The 20839-nt window shown below is 45.6% G+C and overlaps 1 protein-coding gene across 1 annotated transcript; it reads right to left on the bottom strand.

Annotated features, from left to right (window-relative positions):
- Positions 1-8154: 8154 nt before the first annotated feature.
- Positions 8155-20531, bottom strand: zpld1a (zona pellucida-like domain containing 1a). The gene is made up of 11 exons (XM_015960661.3): positions 20118-20531; positions 19705-19818; positions 19264-19484; positions 16924-17105; positions 15998-16070; positions 15807-15904; positions 14649-14729; positions 14396-14567; positions 12736-12838; positions 9809-9838; positions 8155-8908 (listed from the first exon to the last, which is right to left on the bottom strand). Exons 2-11 carry the CDS (start codon positions 19808-19810, stop codon positions 8733-8735), a joined length of 1242 nt encoding a protein of 413 aa, XP_015816147.1. The 5' UTR covers positions 19811-19818; positions 20118-20531; the 3' UTR covers positions 8155-8732.
- Between the last annotated feature and the right edge of the window lie 308 nt (positions 20532-20839).

Raw genomic sequence — 20839 nt, 5'->3', positions numbered from 1 at the left:
TCAGATTTGTAGGTGCTGATCCTCATCCCAGCCGCTTCACACTTGGCCGCGAACCTACCCAGCAAGAGCTGTAGGTCAGAGCTGGATGAAGCTAGGAGGATCACACCATCGGCGAAAAGCAGAGAAGAGATTCTCCTGCCACCAAACTCGACACACTCCATACCATGGCTGCGCCTAGAAATTCTGTCCATAAAGGTAATGAACAGAACCAGTACAAAGGGCAGCCCTGGTGGAGTCAAACCCTCACCGGGAACAGGTCCGACTTACTACCGGCTATGCGGACCGAACTCACGCTCCTCTGGTACAGGGACTGAATGTCCCTTAACAGAAAGCCACCCACCCAATACTCCTGGAGCATTCCCCACAGGGTGCCCCTGGGGACACAGTGATAAGCCTTCTCCAAATCCACAAAACACATGTGGATTGGTTGGGCAAACTCCCATGCCCCCTCCATCACTCTTGCAAGGGTATAGAGCTGGTCCACAGTTCCACGGCCAGGACGAAAACCATTTTGCTCCTCCTCAATCTGAGATTCAACTATCGATCGGACCCTCCTCTCCAGTAACTTGGAGTAGACCTTTCCAGGGAGGCTGAGGAGTGTGACCCCCCTATAGTTGGAACACACCCTCAGGTCACCCTTCTTAAAGATGGAGACCACCACCCCGGTCTGCCACTCCACAGGCACTGCCCCCGATGACCATGCAATGTTGCAGAGATGTGTCAGCCACGACAGCCCTACAACATCCATAGTCTTGAGATACCCAGGACTAATCTCATCCGCCCCCGGGGCTCCGCCGCTGTGTAGTTGTTTGACTACCTCAGCAACTTCTGCCCCCAAAATTTGACAGTCTATCCCCAGGTCTCCCGGCTCTGTTTCCTCCTCGGAATGCACGTAGTGGAATTCCACCATCTGACTGTAGCCCCAGTTGACGTCAGCAGCTCCCCATCCCCACTGTAAACAGTGTGAGCGAGTTGCTGCCTCCCTCTCCTGAGGCGCCAGACAGTTTGCCAGAACCTCTTTGGAGCCGATCGATAATCTTTCTCCATGGCCTCACCAAACTCCTCAAATGCCTGAAAATTTGCCTCGGCAACTGCCACTGCTGCACCCCGCTTGGCTATCCAGTACCTGTCTGCTGCTTCCGGATACACCACGGACCAGCCACGCCCTGTAGGCCTACTTCTTCAGCCTGACAGCTCCCTGTACCTCTGGTGCCCACCAGAGGGTACGGGGCTTGCCACCACGACTGGCACTGGCCACCTTGCGACCACAGCTAGCAACAGTCGCCTCAACAATCGCAGAGTGGAACAAGGCGCACTCGGAGTCAATGTCCCCCACTGCTCTCGTGACGCAGTCAAAGCTCTGCCGGAGGTGGGAGTTGAAGACCGTATTGACAGGTTCTTCTGCCAGGCATTCCCAGCAGACCCTCACTATGCATTTGGGTCTGCCAGGTCTACGCGGCATCTTCCCCTGCCATCTGATCCAACTCACCACCAGGTGGTGATCAGTTGACAGCTCCGCTCCTCTCTTCACTTAGGTGTCCAAAAAATACGGCCGCAGCTCAGATGATATGACTACACAGTCTATCATCGACCTGCGACCTAGGCTGCCCTGGTACCAAGTGTACCGATGGGCATCCTTATGTTCGAACATGGTGTTCGTTATGGCCAAACTGCAGCTTGCACAGAAGTCCAATAATGAAACACCACTCGAGTTCAGATCAGGCAGGCCGTTCCTCCCAGTCACACCCCTCCAGGTCATGCTGTCAATGCCCATGTGAGCATTGAAGTCCCCCAGCAGGAAAATGGAGTCCCCTGATGGAGCACTATCTAGCACTCGTCCCAGGGACTCCAAAAGGGTGGGTACTCTGAACTAATATTTGGCCCATAAGCACAAACAACAGTCAGGACCCATTCCCCGACCCGAGGGCGCAGGGAAGCTACCCTCTCATCCCCCGGGGTAAACCCCAAAACACAGGCAGAGAGTCTTGGGGCTAACAAAAAGCCAACCCCAGCCCTTCGACTCTCACCCGGAGCAACTCCAGCAAAGGAGAGTGTCCAACCCCTCTCAAGGACTTGGGTTCCAGAGTCAATGCTATGTGTCGAGGTGAGTCCGACTATATCTAGCCGGTACCGCTCAACCTCTGCCACAAGCTCCTGCTCCTTGCCCACCAGCGTGGTGACGTTCCATGTCCCAAAAACCACTTTCCTTGTCCGGGGATCGGACCGCAAAGGCTCCCGCCTCAGTCTGCCACCCGATCCACACTGCACCAGACCCTTCATGTTCCTCCTGCAGGTGGTGGGTCCACAGTTGGATGAGCCCATGTATCCGGTTTGGGCTGGGCCCGGCCGGGCCCCATGGGCGAAAGCCTGGCCACCAGGCGCTCGCTCACGGGCCCCAACCCCAGGCCTGGCTCCAGGGTCGGACCCCGGTAACCCTGCGGGCCGGGCACTCCGACTCCTTGATAGTTCATCCATGAAAGATCCTCTGAACCGTTCTTTGTCTCACCCTTCACCTAAAACCAATTTGTCATGGGAGACCCTACCAGGGGCACAAAGTGCCCCAGACAACATAGCTCCTAGAATCATTAGGGCACTCAAACTCCTCCACCACGATAAGGTGACGGTTCAAGGAGCCACCAAATCGAACCCCCTCAACACCTTAGCTTCACCTAGAAATATTGTCCATAAAAGTTATGAACAGAATTGGTGACAAAGGGCAGTCTTGGAAAAGTCTATCTCTAACTGGAAACGAGCCAGACTTACTGCCAGCAAAGTGGACAAAGCTCTGACACCGGTCATACAAGGACCTAACAGCCTGTATCAGAGGGCCTGGTACCCCATACTCACGAAGTACACCCCAAAGCCCCCTCCCCCCACCCCCACCCCGAGGGACGTAATTGAACACTTTCTCCAAATCCACAAATCACATGTAGATTAGTTGGACGAACTCCCACGCACCCTCCAGGAGCCCCCTAAGGGTATGGAGCTGGTCCAGTGTTCCACAGCCAGGACAAAAACCACATTGCTCCTCCTGAATCTGAGGTTTGACAATCTGTTGGACCCTCCTCTCCAGGACCCCTGAATAGATTTTACCAGTGAGACTCAGGAGTGTGATCCCCCTGTAGTTCAGGGTGTGATCACCCTGTGGTCTACCTTTTTAAACAGGGAGATCACCACACCGGTCTGCCAGTTTAGTGGAACTGCCCCCGATGTCCACACAATATTGCAGAGCTGCGTCAGCCAACACAACACTACAACTACGTTCCTCCCCACCACACCTCTCCAGGTCTCACTGTCGTTGCCCATGTGAGCGTATAAGTCCCCCGGCAGAACGAGGGAGTCACTGGATGGAACGCTTCAAGGTCTCCAAAAAGGGTGGGTAGTCTGACCTGTAGTTTGGTGCATAAGCACTGACCACAGTCAGAACCCGTCCCCCCACAAGTAGGCGGAGGGAGGCAACCCTCTCGTTCACCGGGGTAAACCCCAACGTACAGGCACCAAGATGGGGGGGCAACTAGTATGCCAGTCCCTGCTCGGTGCCTTTCAGTGGGGCACCTCCAGACTGATAGAGTGTCCAGCCCCTCTCAAGGAAACTGGTTCCAGAGCCAGAGCCATGCGTCGAGGTGAGTCCTACTATATCTAGTCGGAACCTCTAAATCTCACACACCAACTCAGGTTCCTTTCTCAGAGAGGTGGCATTCCACGTACGAAGAGCCAGCTTCTGGAGCTGAGAATCAGCTGCCAAGGTCCCTGCCTTCAGCTACCACCCATCACACTTTGCACTCGAACCCTTTGGTCCCTCCCACAAGTGGTGAGCTCATGGGAAGGGGGAACATGTTTACTCTTCAGGCTGTGCCCGGCCAGGCTCCATGGGTTCAAGCCCAGCCACCAGGCTTTCGCCAACGTGCCCTACCTTCAGGTCTGGCATCAGACGAGGGCCAAAGTGACCCGTGTTCGGTGCGAGGGAATACTGTTTCCATTTGTATTATTCATCATAAGGGGTCTTTGGGCTGCACTTGGTCTGGTCCCTCACGACCTGTTTGCCATGGGTGATCCTACCAGAGGTATAAAGCCTCAGACAATTAGTTTCTAGGATCAGTGGGACACTCAAACCCCTCCACCATGGAACGGTGGCAGCCCAGGAAGGGGGAAATATGATACTGAGCGAGTTTTAATCACTGGTCAGGTCTATCACTGCCTCAGTGCCGCTCTCTCAGTCCGCCAGGCAGCGCCTCTTTAAGAAACGTTCTCCCAACAGGAAGTGTGGATGAAATGCGTCTCCACCCATGCCTTGACCCTTACTTTAATATCAGTTTATTGACACCTCATAGTAATTGTTGGATTAAAGTTTTAACATTCACTTTACATACATGTGGAATAACACATTCACTTCACACTGAGTTAACCTCTCTGAGTATCTGAGTGAAGACGTCATTTCTGAGGTCTTTGTAAATGCCCTTTTAAGCGGGTCAAAGTCTGATTTGTCAAATTTGTAAACAACATTTGATAAATACAGGAATGGCTTCCTGATTCCCCAGTCTTCACCGTTCACTCGATAAGGCCACTCGGGTGAACAAGCATTTTGAGACCATCCTCTCTTTTGACCCCAAGTTCAAAGCCTCTTTGCAATGCTAGTGAGTGATAGCAGACATAATGTTTCTTTTAGGAGCCACTCAACACTTCAGACAGACATTCTAACCTGCAGACCCTGGTTGCACCTCATGGCTGGATCTAGAAATCTGAATTCAAAGGGAACTGCGCCTCTTTGGGTTCCTTTGGTCTCAGCCTCACCACTCGGGCCGCTATTGTCCAGACTACTGATGGGCAACCATCACACAAAGGGTGCGTAGACTCTGCACGATCACATTGGGTGGTTTTATAAACAAATCTCTCGCTTATCAAACCATACAGCCAAACTGATTTTACCAGCCAGACTCCACAATCTCTCTCAGATACTTATAAGGTTTTGCTACAACATCTAGCTCATGTTTCATCATTCCATTCATCAGTTGCTATCTGTGCAACCATTATTTCATTCATGCTTTGTCATGTGTAATCATTTAGTTTAGGAAAATAGAATTAAAATAATATTGTACGCTGTATTCTTGACTGTCTCAAATAATGTGAAGTATGTGTTCCCTTAGTCAAAGAAGCTAATGTCTTCTGATTAAACATTCAAAGACCAATCAGATTGATATTTCATATTTATATGGAATATCACATTTTATTGACCATTTGATATATATGTGGTCAATCCTTAACGCTATAGGATGAATAAAACAGATTAAAAAACGTTCTCATCAAAACAATCAGCAGACTACTTTTCAATTCTAATGAACATTTTAGTTGTTTTTGTTCAACATCAAAGTTTGGTTGAATGCCAAACATTCACACTATGGCCTTTACCAAGCATGAAACACTGAAGTCATAGTTGATATCTCTGATTGGGTGATCTGAGGGAAGGTTTTCAACCTCTCTCCCATTGTAGATCGCCCTTTGAACAACATCGGTTTGAGGAAAGAGATTTATTTGAACCCTGGTCACACTTTTAAAAAACCTACAGATGTGTTTACACCATTTTAAACCATCACACGTGATTCTGACAGAAACATAAGATTCTGACCAGAGAGGTTACAGATCTTCTAATGACTGTGTGCAACTACATGTTAATAATGTGTTAATAAGCAAAGGTTGGTGAATTATTGTTAGCACAATGCTCTAAACCATTTATGGATTTGAGGTTTTCTTAAACAGTAGTAATCCACGTTGGAACTACTTTGACTTAGTTTGAGGTCATTGTCATCCAATCAAAGACAAATGGCTAAGGACTCGTCTGTTGCAAACAGTACCCATGTAATTTATCATCTGGGTTGCATCTGTAGCTGCTCTTACACTGGCTTCACGAACAGCAGATTGTGAGACAGATTCGGAGAACATAAGTAAGCTATCAGAAAGGAGAACATGATTTGCCCAGTCACCAAACACTATCGCTCTTCCCCACAGTGCAACCCCAAAGGATTACCTGTGATAGTGAAGTTATCCAAGTATAACACCAGGGAGGACATTCTACAAACTCCATCTCAAAGGGAAACATTCTGGATTGAAAGATTGCATGCCACCATATTTCCTGGTGTCAACGAGAAGCTGGACTTTTCCATTTTTTCACTATAATGTGATTTAGTGTCTCACAGATATTAATTCATAGCAGAGGCACACGCTTACAGGCGTGTTTTGTCTGTTGTCCTCAATTGTCCTAATTGACCCACTGACATATGATTAGATTTTTTTTTAATCATTGTTGGCTTTTAGGAAGAGTCTGATTTCCCATTGATTTGTTGTATTCATGTTGGTTGCTGGTCATATGTTTCTGTCATGTGACCAGAAGTCCCCTATTTACGATCACCTGTTTAATTTAATGTCATCTATGCCCTGAAGGAGTCCACAAGCGATCGAAATGTGTCTGCTTTTTCTTGTTCAATAAATGATTCACACCATTCGGAGTGCCTTGGATCCCCTTTTATTTATTCCTCACCTACACTGGATGTTTCAGACAACCCTGAAGAGCACCTGTTACTTGCTACTATCATAGCACAGAGTTTGACAAGTAGCATGAGATGAGCTGAACCCGACACCAAAACACAACACAATGGAGGATTGGGGTAGTGATGTGGAACATTCTGCTCAGGCTGTGGCCTTTTTTCAGAGTCCTATATGGCGTCAGATGGGCGCCAAAACCCGTGCACGCGTATGCGAGTGCCAAAACTCCCAACAACCGAGCGAGCAGAATCAGAAACCGAGCGAGCTGTAAGGCTGCCACACGCGCAATGAGGCTGCCGCACAGAGTGCGCAGAAAGGCTGCCACATGCGCAGTGAGGCAGCCGCGCGCATGTTTTCCTCTGCCGTGTGCTCGTTGGCCAATGTGCGCACGCAGGTTTGACACTTGTGCACATCCTTGTGTGCTCACAGACACAGTTTGCTCCCTCTCAGTGTACAAATGACCTCCTCGCTGGGGTTGTATGAACTAGTCGACTAGTCGACTTCACTGCTCTGTAGTGACTTTTTATGCTTTTCAGCGACTAGTCGCTGTCACGTGATAATGAGCGACAAGATGCAGTCCTCGGAAAAGACAGCAGGTGACGAGCCCCTGCGCATTGGGAGGCAACGCGCTGTGCCAGAGCGTCGGTACTGACGCCCGCCGTAAAACGGACATTTAACCAAATTGTGACGTTTACCCTCTTGCAATTTAACTTTCCCCTCACCCCCATCCTAATCTTAACCAGCGTGCACATGCAAAGCTCTGATCGTTGATGCGCTCCAGACATCTGCGTCCTGAGCACGGCCACAGTAACATCAAATTAGTTGTCGCCACCTCAAAAACAAATTTAACACGCGATCGTTCATGTCGCTTCATTTCCTTTGATGTTTTCTGTCTTTTATTTGTGCCTGATGCGTTTTGCTGCTGTGGAGCGGGGCTTATCACCTGTTTTGTCCTCCAATAACTTCACCTCACTGATGCGGTCGGGGAGCAGCGCGCACTCCGCTGTTTTTGCGGTCGGTAGATCAATTAGAACTGCAGTTCAAAGGTAACTCATGAGGTGAATATATATGAACCCAGGTAGCAGTTTTTCTTTAGGATTGAGACGAGATGCAGGATGATAATAAACAGACAGGACAGAAAAATAGTCAAATAAAAACAAGCTAGTTGTTGTACCTGCTGGTTGCAACAAACAGACACCACTGAAGGTAATCAGAAGTGAGGAACAGAAAATGAAATAATTATTTTAATGTTTAGAGCAGCCGGAACTCTTAGAGGCTGCAGGCGCACTGTGCATGGGGAGGGGGAGAGAGCTGAAGTGGAGCAGTATAAATGCAGAAACTACCGCTGTTAAAAGAGATGTATTTAACTTTGAAAATGTGGGCGCAATTTTAATCATCAAAAACTCCAGCGACCCCCCCCCCCACCCCCACCCCGCACACGCCGCTTCAGGTGTATGACATCATCAACGACTAGTCAAAGTTGACTCGATTTTCATTACTTGACAGTCGACTTAAAAAAATCAAGTCGTGCAGCCCCTACTCCTCGCCAAGTATATTTTCACTCGAGAGGTTCTAACTTCCACGCGTGAGTCCCGTTCGCACGCGCGAGGTGGACAATACGCGTGCACGGGTTTTGGCGCCCATCTGACACCATAATTCTAAAAGGAGAGATCCAGTAAAGACTGCTGGAAAACTCCGGAGAAGCCAGTGACTCCGCCCACAAGCAAATCAGTGACTTACAGTCTCTGACGGTGTGTTTTCAGCTTTGGTTCGATACTCTTGGAGCCACAAGCAGGGAGCAGCAACCACAAATTCACTGATTAAAGTCTTGTAACCGGGCTGAACCGAGTTGAGCTGCGCTGAATGCTGGTAGAAATGGGCCGTGTTTAACTGAGGTGAGATCATTGATGTTTCATACTGATGTTGTCACAGACAGCCTCTGTAGAACATCCTTTTAAGCACAGGTGTGGCCAGCCCTATCTTGTAAATGGACATTAATGACAAAAGTCAGATTTCTTTTATTTCCTCTGAACATTGTTGATACATAAAACACAGAAGTCATCTCTACTCTATAGCACGTTGTTCCTGCAGGGTTTCTAATGCAACACCTGTGTTCTCCTGTCACATCACTACAAGCACAAAAATCACATCTCCATTGCCATGAGGAGAGCCTGAGTGTCTGCTGGGACTCATGTTCAGTCAAACACTGGGTTGTGAACTCCAGACCTGCTGCTGACAGGAGAACTCTTGCATTTGTGGAGTGTGAGTGAGAAGATAAAGAAACAGATGCTTATGACTCCCAGAACGATGACTCCTGAGATGAGCAAGCTTGTTGTTGTGTTCATCTGAAACTCCGAGGCCTTCATATGTGCTGTAGCAGCAGAAACACAAAGAAACATCTCAGCGTGTGCTAAACTGGTCCTACAGAACATCCTCTATCATTCTTCATACTACAGACTATGATGTTTCTATTGTTGTTTTATTCTGATTGTGAGTGAGGATGCTGGACTCTAAACCATAAAATAAACAAGAATCTCTCTCACTCTGAAGTTCAGCAGTATTCAACAGAACTCAAAGAACTTCCTTTAATTCTCCAAAATAAGAGTCTCAAAGGTAGTTTATTATTACTTTTCTCTGCTGAAAAGAAAAATCTTGTTCCTAATAAAGACTTCGCTCAGATCAATGCTGCAGCAAACACAAACAACCCATTCATGTTTTCTCACAGGAAGTACAGGAGTACCACTGATGGGTTTCAGAATTTTCACAATTTAAACATTTAGGGATTAAGGAGAAGAGAAGTTCATCCATCCATCCATCTTCTGAACCCGCTTTGTCCACGCAGGGTCACGGGGGGTGGGGGCTAGTGCCTAACTCCAGCGGTCAACGGGCAATCAGGCGGGGTACACCCTGGACAGAGAGCCAGTCCATCGCAGGGCAACACAGAGACACACAGGACAAACAATCATGCACACGCACACACACACACACACACACACACCTAAGGACAATTTAGACAGACCAATCAACATAGCAGTCATGTTTTTGGACTGTGGGAAGAAGCCGGAGTGCCCGGAGAGAACCCACGCATGCACAGGGAGAACATGCAAACTCCATGCAGAAAGATACCAGGCCGGGAATCGAACCCAGGACTTTCTCGCTGCAAGGCAACAGCTCTAACCACTGCGCCACTGCGCAGCCCAGAAGAGAAGTTCAGACATGTTTAACTTTAATGGTGCCGGTCGGTTTCAGTGCATTCTGTAACATTACTTACCCAGCTGAGAATTGTTGGCTGCTGTTTCATCTGTGGACGAAGAAAAAGAAACAGCAGTTAAATACTTTAAAGAACGAGACTGCTGTTTATTTTGGAGCCGGCATGAGAAAATAGCTAGTGCTGTCGGTCTACCCGAGTGACCCAAACCAGCTAACTTTGGTTTAGTCCTGGGTTTTTAGAGTGATGGATCATTACTTCAGTTACTTTTGGTTTATTTGTTCTTAAGACACAAGTAAAGAAGGAAGACATGTGACTGAAACATTTGTAAAATAAATAAATAAATAAATAAATAAATAAAAACAGAAAAAATGAATTAAAGAGCAAGTCGCCCCCTACCAGAGTCTAACTCCACTCCCACTTCATGTTTGAAAAATGCAACAAATGCTGTTGCCTGGCAGACCGAGAGGACGGAGCCGCTAACAAATACACACACAGACTCACGACAGCATTGTGACGTCATAATGTACTAGTTTACATCATAGCATACCTCTTAGCCAATAGCGATGGCAGATTTAAATTCAAATGCAATAACAGTTTTAGGCAGAATATTTAAATTTTAACTAAGATGCACTGAAGTGCCAAATTATTGACTACATGTGTCTGCAGCACGATTAGACACTCGTTTATTTAGTTTATCAGCAAAAAAAAGTTGATTTGGGGGTGACTTGCTCTTTAAGTGGTTCTGTCGCATTTTTCTAAAAACCTCCACCAATAACACATTTCATCACCATTGGACCATCCGGTTGTTGGTCTCACCAAACTGCTGCACTTCCCTGGGTCCTCCACTCACGTATTTAGCAACAGATCACCACTGATGTGAACGGTTCTCTGCTCAACAATAAAGAACCCAAGTTCTTTATTTTTTTATTTGTGGTTTTTAGTGGTCGAAGGTCACATTACTAGCTCACTGCCTAAGTGTATACACATGTACCTTTGTTATTATTTCTCTTTAAATTATCCTCTTAAGTGTTGGTGATGCTGTAACAGGTGAATTTCCCCACTGTGGGATCAACAAAGTCTATTCCATTCTATTCTATTCTATTCTATTCTATTCTATTGTAATGTCAGAGAAGGAGACAGCTGGCTGCTACCACTTCATCTTCAGGATAAACTACCAGAGTCACAAAATATAAAGATTAAAAAACACAGTCACTGACAACAAAAGACGTTTGGGCCTAGAAATCAGCGACTTGTGTTCTGCACCATCTTGTTTCCTCTGTCAACCCGGGTTTCCTGTGGGTACCTGAGGATAGGGATCAGTGTTCAGTAGGGATGGACAATATATAAGCATCAATATCGGTATCGGCCGATATTAGTCATTTTTTAACATATCAGATATTAAAGGCCCCGTGTGTGAAATCCATTGAAATCATGATGAAAAACATGTGACTCTTTAGCGCCATGCAGTTCAGAGAAAGTATTGCAGCTACGGTGGCTCACTCATGAGTTTGACTGCATAATCAATTTCCAACCTGTGTAGCCTAGCCCACACAAAGCTTGAAACAAGCTACACGACCTCTTCAAAATAGCATTAATAATTATGACTGAAGGAAGCAAGCTAGTTCTGTTCTTGAAGCTGTCACCATTCACACACGGAGGAGGGGTGATGTCAGGTGTTGTGAGAAATTGTGTTCCCCTGAAATATTCTGTGGAGATAAAGTAAACAACGCTGATTCAGCCACTGGCTAGCGGACGAGCGCTGGAGCGTGTTGAGGGAGACGGCAGGCTGCAGGAAGAGAGGAGACTTGAGTAGAAAGACTTTGGAACGGACACGTTGGGACCGGGTCGGGAGTTCTGGTAGGAAAAGACGGATGAACAACTTCAGGTGAGTTTGGGAGTCAGAGACACTGATCAGAGGCTGGCGTCCAGATAATAGCGGGCGGGGGTCTGAACATATGCAGCTTCCTTGTGTTGGACATGATGACGAACTGACAAATTTTATGTGCCTTTTGATTTAATCGTTTCTTTACCCAAACTAACAAATACAGCGGTGTAGCTATTCTTTTATACTTCTTTGTTGAATTAGCAGACTTCATGCTTCCAGGGCACACTGCTGCCCTCTGCTGGTTCTTTCAGGTTACAGTCATAGTCCAAACAGGTAACGAGGAGCTCGTATGTCCCTAAACAGCTACTGTATTTTAAGATGGTGGATGACCATGGAGGATCGACCACAGTTTTTGCATTTAAAAATGTAAAATTTCAAGTTGAGAGGAATATTTAGAATTGATGTTGGTGAGAAATATTAGTGAAAAAGGACAAGTTTGTGAACTGGAAACAGGATTTTTAGTAAACAGGTAAAAATACCACACACTGGGCCTTTAACAACCAATATTTTTTCCATCTCGTCTCCATTTGTTTGCCTGTTTCAGAGGGAGAGGGGGTGATGTGTAATTGTTTAGTCACATGAACAGTGAATGAAATCATCTCAGAACCGTAAATGTGTGGTGTGTGTACATAATAACGTAAATTCAGCTTTAATAGTTGTCATTCTATACAAAGTCTGCTGATTTTAGAAGCATTAATGCCAGTATATCGGTATCGGCAAATATCAGTTATTGGCCATAACAGTGATCTTAATATCGGATATCTGCATCGGCCCAAAAATTTCATATCAGTGCATCACTAGTGTTCAGTAATCGTGTTTGCATTCAAAACCTAGCTTATTTGCAGATTCGCTATAGCAGCTTTAAAGACCAAGTTCACTTGTTTATTCAACACATCTGAAGTGGTCTCTAGTATAAATGAATGCGTTGTGAATCGATCTCTGTGAGATGAAAGCTCTGGTGCGCCTGTTTCAGGAACTAGAGGTGAGCCAGAGCAGAGGTGAGCAGAATACAACAGGATTTGAAGCCTTATTTCCTAATATTTGGACATCTCTCCAGATCTGCGTCATTAACAGGAAGATAGAATGACAGGAGAACCCGTACCGCTCCGGGTGATGATGGGACCGGCCGTCAGGACAGCATTCCCAGACAAACTACTCGATTCCCTTCCCTCAGGGGTCTCCCGCTTTTTCCTGTTGCTGCAGATCTATAACAGATACAAACATGTTGGTAGATTGACCACACACAGACACACATTTTAGCTCTCTGCTATGTTTTTTCACATCTTTAATGTGTTTTTATCATGTTTATCCACATTTTTTCCTCATAAGTAACCCCTCCACCGCGTACGTTTGAGTAAAATTTGTAACAGAATGAAATGACTGTTTTCCACCAAAAGTTATTCTCCCCCTCTCCTCTGACACAGAACTAGTCTGCATGAGATATGGCCTCAAGGTCTCATGCATTTGCTTATAAACTGCTTCTTTCCAGCTCAAGAGAAGAATGAAGAAAGGACTCTCTCCTTTTAATAAATCAAAGAACTCTATTTTTAATAAAGCTAATCAAACAAAGTGTTAGTCAATAATAAGATGTGACCAATCTGTGAAATCAAAATATTAATTACTTCATTATAATCCTATAGAATATGATGAGTAATGTGACTTTAAATGTTTCCACTAGGACTGATCTCACGTAGCGTTAAGACATGACACATTGCTGTTACTGATCCAATCAGAATCTGCCAGATCTGACAGAGGCGTGGTTTTGGTGGTGCTTGGTAAATCTGTCATCTTTTCATTCGACCATAAAACCAAGACATCCGAAGTATAAAACTATGCCCACGTCATCTTTAACGCCAGTTCAAAGCGTTCTAGAGAAGTTGTCGGAGTGGCCAATCCATAACTTTCCTCTTCAGCCAAAAGAACCAACGACAAGCTGGATAAAATCTGTTGCTGTTCCAATTGCTGCAACGGTTCCTTTCAAAATAAAAGCTGAACCATCATGACCCAGGTTTGGGTCTTGCTAGATGCCAACAAAACTGTTGTGACCCAGAAGTATCTCAAAGACTGGTCTGGTCGGCAACCGCTGCTTTTCCTACCGGCTTCGGTTCCAGAAAGGGTCAAGCTGGACCTCAACATTCCCGATCCAACAGGGACTTCCAAAAGGGTATGGAGGCCGGCAAAATGGCAGAATGTGTTTATGAATCTCCTAACCAAAGCTTAGCGCGAAGACATCACCTTCATTTCCCATCAGAACTAATCGCTTCTTCGGATTTGCTGGTTCTGAGCAACATTTCACACTACACCATTCTCCATCTCATTCACCTTAGTTACACCATACACTTAGTGTTAAAGTTAGTCTAGTTTTAATTTGTTAAGTAATAAATCTTTAAACTTTTAAAACCTGACTCTCTCTTCCATTGCCTCTGAATTAATATGAAGCTGTTATCTAATCCCTGCAATAAAAAGTTCCAATCTTCTGGTTAAACAGTACCCACAGATCCATAAGGTTGATTTCATATTTCCTATGGAATCCTATGTTTTATGGCTTGTTAAATAACATGAAAATTAACTCATTACAAATGAATAAAGTAAAATAAAATTCAGTTCTATTGTTAAATGTTAATCTGACTAAATTAGAAAGGAGTTAAAACCTTCCCTAAGTTTCTTTGGTCATCATGTAGCTGATTGGTATGGTTTGTTATTAGCGCTAATTATCTCCATTCACTAGTGTGTTGGTGCGTTAGTGCTGGTGTTAATCTCACAGGAGTGAGCACTGGACAGTCGTCTGCTCGGCACAGCTTAGTGACACAGTGCAGGAAGACGGTGGACATCTTCTGGTTCTTGTGCTTCACAAAACGAAATACTTCAAAGGCAAAGCGACCCATTTGGCTCTTCCCGTTTTCAAAGATGGTGGTCTGGGGATCTTTTTCACAGCTGGTCAGGACAGAAACGTTCATGTTGTCAGTAAAAGGTCGGAGGAATCCAGAACTGGACCTAATAATGAGCTGGACGTACCTAAAGAAAAGGTCATAGCGAAGCTCATCATTTGGGTTTCCAGACGGTGTTGTGTAGCAGTAGTCCATCATAACGTTCCATCTATCCCACATTAAAAACATTAAAAAGCAGACCTGGGATCAGCTGAGACTATTGGGGGTGTTCACTCTGAGTCACCCCCTCAGGCCTGTACTGTCACACCTCAGTGTTGTTGTTTTATTTCTTTAGGGATCCAGACCAGCGGTTCTGTGTGGAAAAGTGATCAGCTCTAACCCAAAAACTCAGGTTTGATTTCATTAATGCTTAGAGGCCCTGTTTACCTGCAGAGCCGCCCAAACAGGTGAACCTCACTGGTCACTTTCAAAGTAAAAGCCTCAAAAATAATCTAAAGTAACTACTGACAGGCGTTGATGTAAATGCCGTATTGACCCGAATGTAAGACGAGATTTTTTTCATAGAAAATAATTTTTAAATCTGGGGTCGTCTTATAATCGGGGTCTAACTGTTGCACGCCCGTAACAGCAGAGGGCGCCAGGCTGTATGTTCTCAACAGGAGAAAATATTGGAGAGGGAAGCTCGGAGCAGAGTGGACCAAAAGTGGGGCAAGTGAACATACTATGGCAGAGTTATGCAAATTTTAAGATGGGTGGTCAGTTCAGTATAGGCGTCAAACCTTGCATGGATGGCAGTGAGGATGATGTTCAATGGGAGGAGCCAGCAGGTGTCGATCTGATGGTACAGCGGACCACAGCAGCATGAGGGTGAGTACAGCGAATAAAAGCCTCATTTGACTTTTGATTTCCCACGTCAGCAAAGTTCTGATCTTTTGCATTAAAATAGTATTTTTGCTCAGTATTTGTTTTAAAATTTTCTATAAAAAAGTTAATTGAAAAACAGATTTTTTTTGTCTTTTCCTTAAGATTAGTCTCAGAAAGGGGGGTTGTCTTATAACCGGGGATGTCCTACATTTGGGTCAATACGGTAGATGATTCAACAGTAAAACAAAGTCCCACTGAGATCCTCTAAGTCAGCAGGAAAAAGGGAACAGGAAACAGTGAGCTTCCTGCACTCCTCCTGGTGAATCGTCTGACTGGGTTAGGACTAGTGAACCGTGCTTTAGCTGATATGAACAAAGTGCCAGAAGCTCAGACTCAGGGTTGTTAGACTGGAAAACGATACCTCCTATCCAGGTTGGAGGCTTTTACAGCAGCAAACACCCGAGTCTTCAGAGTCAGTCCAGCCATGGGGATGGACAGCTGCTGGCTGTAGGACGAATCCTGCAGAGAGACACGGTAACTTGTCATGTGGTGTTTGGGTCTGGGCGGGCTGGCTCAGCTCGCCTCGACAGCAACAATAAAACATGAACTTACGTTATAAAGCAGCAGATTCAAGGTGCTGATGAAGGTACCGTTGCTTTCCTTCACTGAGATGGCTGCTGCGGATCTTCAGTCCAAACAGAGAAATACGTTTTAAACATTAAAATAACATTAGCCCACTTTAATTCTGATCTGATCTAGAACATTTTACATAGGGTGTAAAGGTCTAGGTATGGAGCAATGATGGACCTCACCATGTATGTGAAAACCTCCTTCATGTAGATGTGGTCAACAAATTCCCACAAAACACTCCAAGACTATTTATGCTATCATCATCATCATCATCATCATCATCTATGTGTAAAGTTAAAGTCCCATCAGTTGTCACACACACTGATGTGTGTGCGAAATTTGTTCTCCGCATTTGACCCATCCCCTGGGGGGGCGGTGAGCTGCAGACACGACCGTGCTCGAGAACCATTTGGTGGTTTAACCCCCCAGTCCAACCCTTAATGCTGAGTGTCAAGCAGGGAGGCATTGGGTCCCATTTTTTCTAAGTTGATGATATGACCCGACCAGGAATCTAACCCGGCTCTCCCAGTCTCAGGGCGGACACTCTACCACTAGGCTACCGAGCTGGTGTAAACATTGACGCTGAATGTCTTTTGCTTCTCCCGCTAAGCAGCATCCAAGTAGCCATCATTAAAGGAGGCATGTGAGGTCTTCTACCAGTCCCAAGATTTAGGATGTACCCAAGATGATTCACGGCTGTTTGGCTCTACAGCAGGGTGGCAGTGGCCACCCTGTGCCCCCCCCCCCCATCCCCCCCGTGGAACTGGCCCTGTATTGAATGCTTTAAAGTTGGATTTTTAGGTAGAGTTCATGTTTTAGATGAAAGGACCAGACTGTACTGTACCCAGCAGTTTAACCCCACTGGTTTTCTGGGTTAGGGTTACTGGGTTGGGGGTTGGAGCACTCACGAGGCCAGCTGTGTGTTGTTGACCAGGTATTCCAGCGGGTAGCTGCAGCTGTATCTGTACAGGAGACCTGGCAGGTAGCTGATGATGGTGGGGGGGTCGGGCGTGTCGATGTAGCCAGATATGTTTCCAACCTGAACCAAAGACAGGTTCCCATAGGCGTTGGGTCCCTGAGCGGTGGACACCTGCAGAAGGACAAGATGAGTGGATCCTCTTGTCCTCTAACACTGCTTCACCACCTTCTGCATGGCTGAAATGTTCATGGATCAAAAACCATTAATCACTGATAGATGCAAGAGGATTTGTAGGTTTTTAAATAGATAAGTTAAATAAAAGTTAAACCAAATATGTCAAATAAAGAGCTTAAATGCAGAAAATCCCTAAATATTTGATTTCTAGATTCACCGGATCTAATCAATAATTAAAGGTCAATTTTACTCATATTTTTAATACATCTGCAGTGGTCTCTCGTAGGAATGAATGCCTTGTAAGTCGTTCTCTGGGGGGAAAAGTTACAGAGGTGCACCAGTTTCAGGAAATAAGTGAGCCATATCAGAGCTGAGCTTCAGACGGCAGGATTCAAGGTCTGATTGCCTGATACTCGGATATCTCTCCCCTGATTAGACAACAGTAAAGCAACTCTACTGCTGACTCTGTTTGCTCTGCAACGTTGATGTTTTACCTTCACCAATAACATAAACCTGAAGGAGTTCTGCTGTGTGGTGGAGTTGCTAATGCTAACGGTTAGCTTCTACTAGCCAAGATGGTCTGTGCTGTTTCCTGGACGCTAAACCAACAACAACCTTCTTTGAGTCAAGATGGATGAGTCCATGAATGTTAAGTGACTGTGACATAGATCTGTCCAGCTTTTCTATCAGAAGCTAGTGCAGGAGATAGGTGTAGGAGACTATTTTCATGTTCAGACTGGATGAAAAACCCAGAGTGACTGATTATAATCAGAAATAATCATTATTAAAAAGTTTTTGTGGTGAAGTTGACCTTTAAACAGGCCTTTACAGAGTTAAAACCCTGAATGTTGGTTTTCAACATGGTTTATGTTTTGCAAGAAAGATGAATAAAATACAACAAACATCCTCGAAACCAAACTGATGATTAATAAATCAGACCAGGAAAGAAATTGTGCAATAATTACAAATGACTATTGGTTAGAGAACATGTGGAGCCACGGGCGTCCGCTCATGACAGGACAAAGTAAAGTCAGGAGGGGACATGTTTGATCCCCAGCTGTGTCTCAGATCCACAGGGTTCTCAGAGCTCTGGTACTCTGGCAGTGAGAGGATTTGATCACCAGTCTCAGCTAAACGTAGATCTCTATTTCCTGGACACGCCTGTCTCCAATCCTGACCTGGAACCGATTCTCATTCATAGACCTGGCATCAGACTGAATACAGGTGACTGTCAGCAGTCAAAAGAGCAGAGGCCCATTCATGCACAACAATAAACATGTAAACGCAAACAAATGTTATTCTTCTTCATTCACTTTATGTGTGTATATGTGTACAAAAAAACTAAAGACCCCCCCCCCCCCCCCACCCACCCACACACGCGCACACACACACACACACACACACACACACACACACACACACACACACACACACACACACACACACATACACTCTAGTATAACATTCATTGTGAGGACCGTCATTTTAGTGACTGGATTGTGGCTTAACCTAACCCTAACATAACCATAACCAGTCTACTGCTAACCTTAACCTTAACTAAAACCCAACACACACATGCTCTGCTCGGACGGAGGAACAGCAGCAAGCTTCCTAATCTGGAGGATTTCTCTCCATGTCCTTCACCAGAAGAAAGGTGAAAGGTTTTTTGGAGGGCGCCAGCAGCCATGAGCCACATCGTTTTGTGTTGGCTCGTGAGTGGCTGAGACAGCTGGAGGTGTGGCCAAGTGTCAGCTGCTTTTACACCTCACAGCCTAGAGCAGCCATGTCACATGGTATCAGATAACATCGCATATCCCCGCTTAGCCATTAGCGATGGCTAATTAAAATTTTATGTAGAGCAGACTTTGTTAACACTTTACAATAAGGGTCCCTTTCTTAACATTACTTAGTGCATTATTAAGCATCAATAAACTATTACGTAAAATAATAACAACTGTTAATATTAAGTAATGCACTACTAAGCAGACCATCAATGTGTGCATGCATGTGTGTGTGTGTGTGTGTGTGTGTGTGTGTGTGTGTGTGTGTGTGTGTGTGTGTGTGTGTGTGTGTGTGTGTGTGTGTGTGTGTGTGTGTGTGTGTGTGTGTGTGTGTGTGTGTGTGTGTGTGTGTGTGCTGTCCTTGTTCTTCCTACCAGCAACACATTTCCACACGACTCCAGCGTCGCTAGACTGATGCTAAAGATGACCACAGTAGGAAAGGTGTTGTTATTGATAAATCCTCGACAGTGTGTGTCACCATGGCGACCGTTAAGCGCCAAGTCAGCGTCCGTGTAGCCGGAAAAGAGGACTGGGCAAAAGTTGACTTTGACTGTGATGGTCTGAACCCCACAGTACACACTGATGTCCCTCTCAGCTGGAAAACACACCAACAAGTTGGTTTAATGCATGAAAAACAAAAGTCTTTTTACTCAAGTATAAGTAAAGTAATTAAATTACTCATTTATTCTGGGGGACAAAGTTTGTAAGAGCTTCACATTCACCTTCTGATTAAGCCACTCCCATTATCTGTCCCCAAGAGTAGACTAAAATGATAATCCTACAAATCACAAACAGATTCAGTTTAAGCTTCTTACCAGGAAATCGGCTGTGAAAGTTGGTGTCACAGTTGTATCCATTGAACTGAGCTCCAGCTAAAAGTGTCTTACTGAGCAATAATAGAATCAAAACTATATCTTCCATTTCAGCACCTGGAACACAGCGAGAGTCAGATGTGGTGGTGCACAACGCACACATCATGCAAATCTAAAGACTCACAAAACAGTGAAACATGCTGAGATTGAGTCAGAAACACACCCTTTAACAAATATGTAAAAATTAGAAATGTTGGATTCAGGCATCACGTCAGACAGGAAACTAATCACAGAATTAAACTGGATGACACGATTGCGCTTTGAAAGCATCAGTTAATATTTAACAATTTTAAGATTCTTACAGGTAAATAAAAGGCAGCAGCCTGTTTTCAGCCAGCAGCGCCAGCAGAACTCACCCTGGTTCCTGGTTCCTGGTTCCGAGTCAGCGGTTCTCCATAAGCTCGGGTCTGCACAGCATCCCTACCAGACTACTGGAAACTAGAGCCAGGAGCATGGCTGAAAAAAGGAGCCTGCTCATGAGAGATTCAACAAAAAACCGCCTGTCCAGAGTGAACATGGGAAAGTCCGTCAGATATGAATGTGTTATACAAATCCTTTCTGATCCAGAAACATGAGCAGCTTCTGAAGTTTCCCGCTCATATCCCTTTGGTCCAACTGGCTCTGTCTGATCACAAACGGTCTGACGCTGCATGAGGTCCAGTGGCAGTGTGTGTGTGTGTGTGTGTGTGTGTGTGCGCGCGCGTGCGTGTGTGTGTGTGTGTGTGTGTGTGTGTGTGTGTGTGTGTGTGTGTGTGTGTGTGTGTGTGTGTGTGTGTACTTTTCATCACTCCAGTGGTCCAGGTCTGCTGACTGAGCCGTTCCTTTCTGCGTTGGCCAGTCTGGGACAGCAGAGCCGACCACACAGGCTGTTGACCTCAGAATCACACTTTTGGTGCTTTTTGTGTCTCAGTTTTCATTCAGCACGGCAGCAGGCAGCCCGACTGGTGGAGCTGCGAGCTGCGGCCAACCTCCCAGAGGCTCTCTATGCACCGATTCAGTCATACAATTTCCTCATCACCTAGACAGGAAGCTGAGAGGATGCAAAAATCATGGCGATCCAGGGGATTAACTGGACCTA

The sequence above is a fragment of the Nothobranchius furzeri genome, chromosome 10 (genome assembly GCF_043380555.1).
Source record: "Nothobranchius furzeri strain GRZ-AD chromosome 10, NfurGRZ-RIMD1, whole genome shotgun sequence".
Taxonomy (NCBI): Eukaryota; Metazoa; Chordata; class Actinopteri; order Cyprinodontiformes; family Nothobranchiidae; genus Nothobranchius; species Nothobranchius furzeri.
The sequence above is the reverse complement of the archived record's forward strand: the minus strand, read 5'-3'. Positions and strand labels throughout refer to the sequence as shown.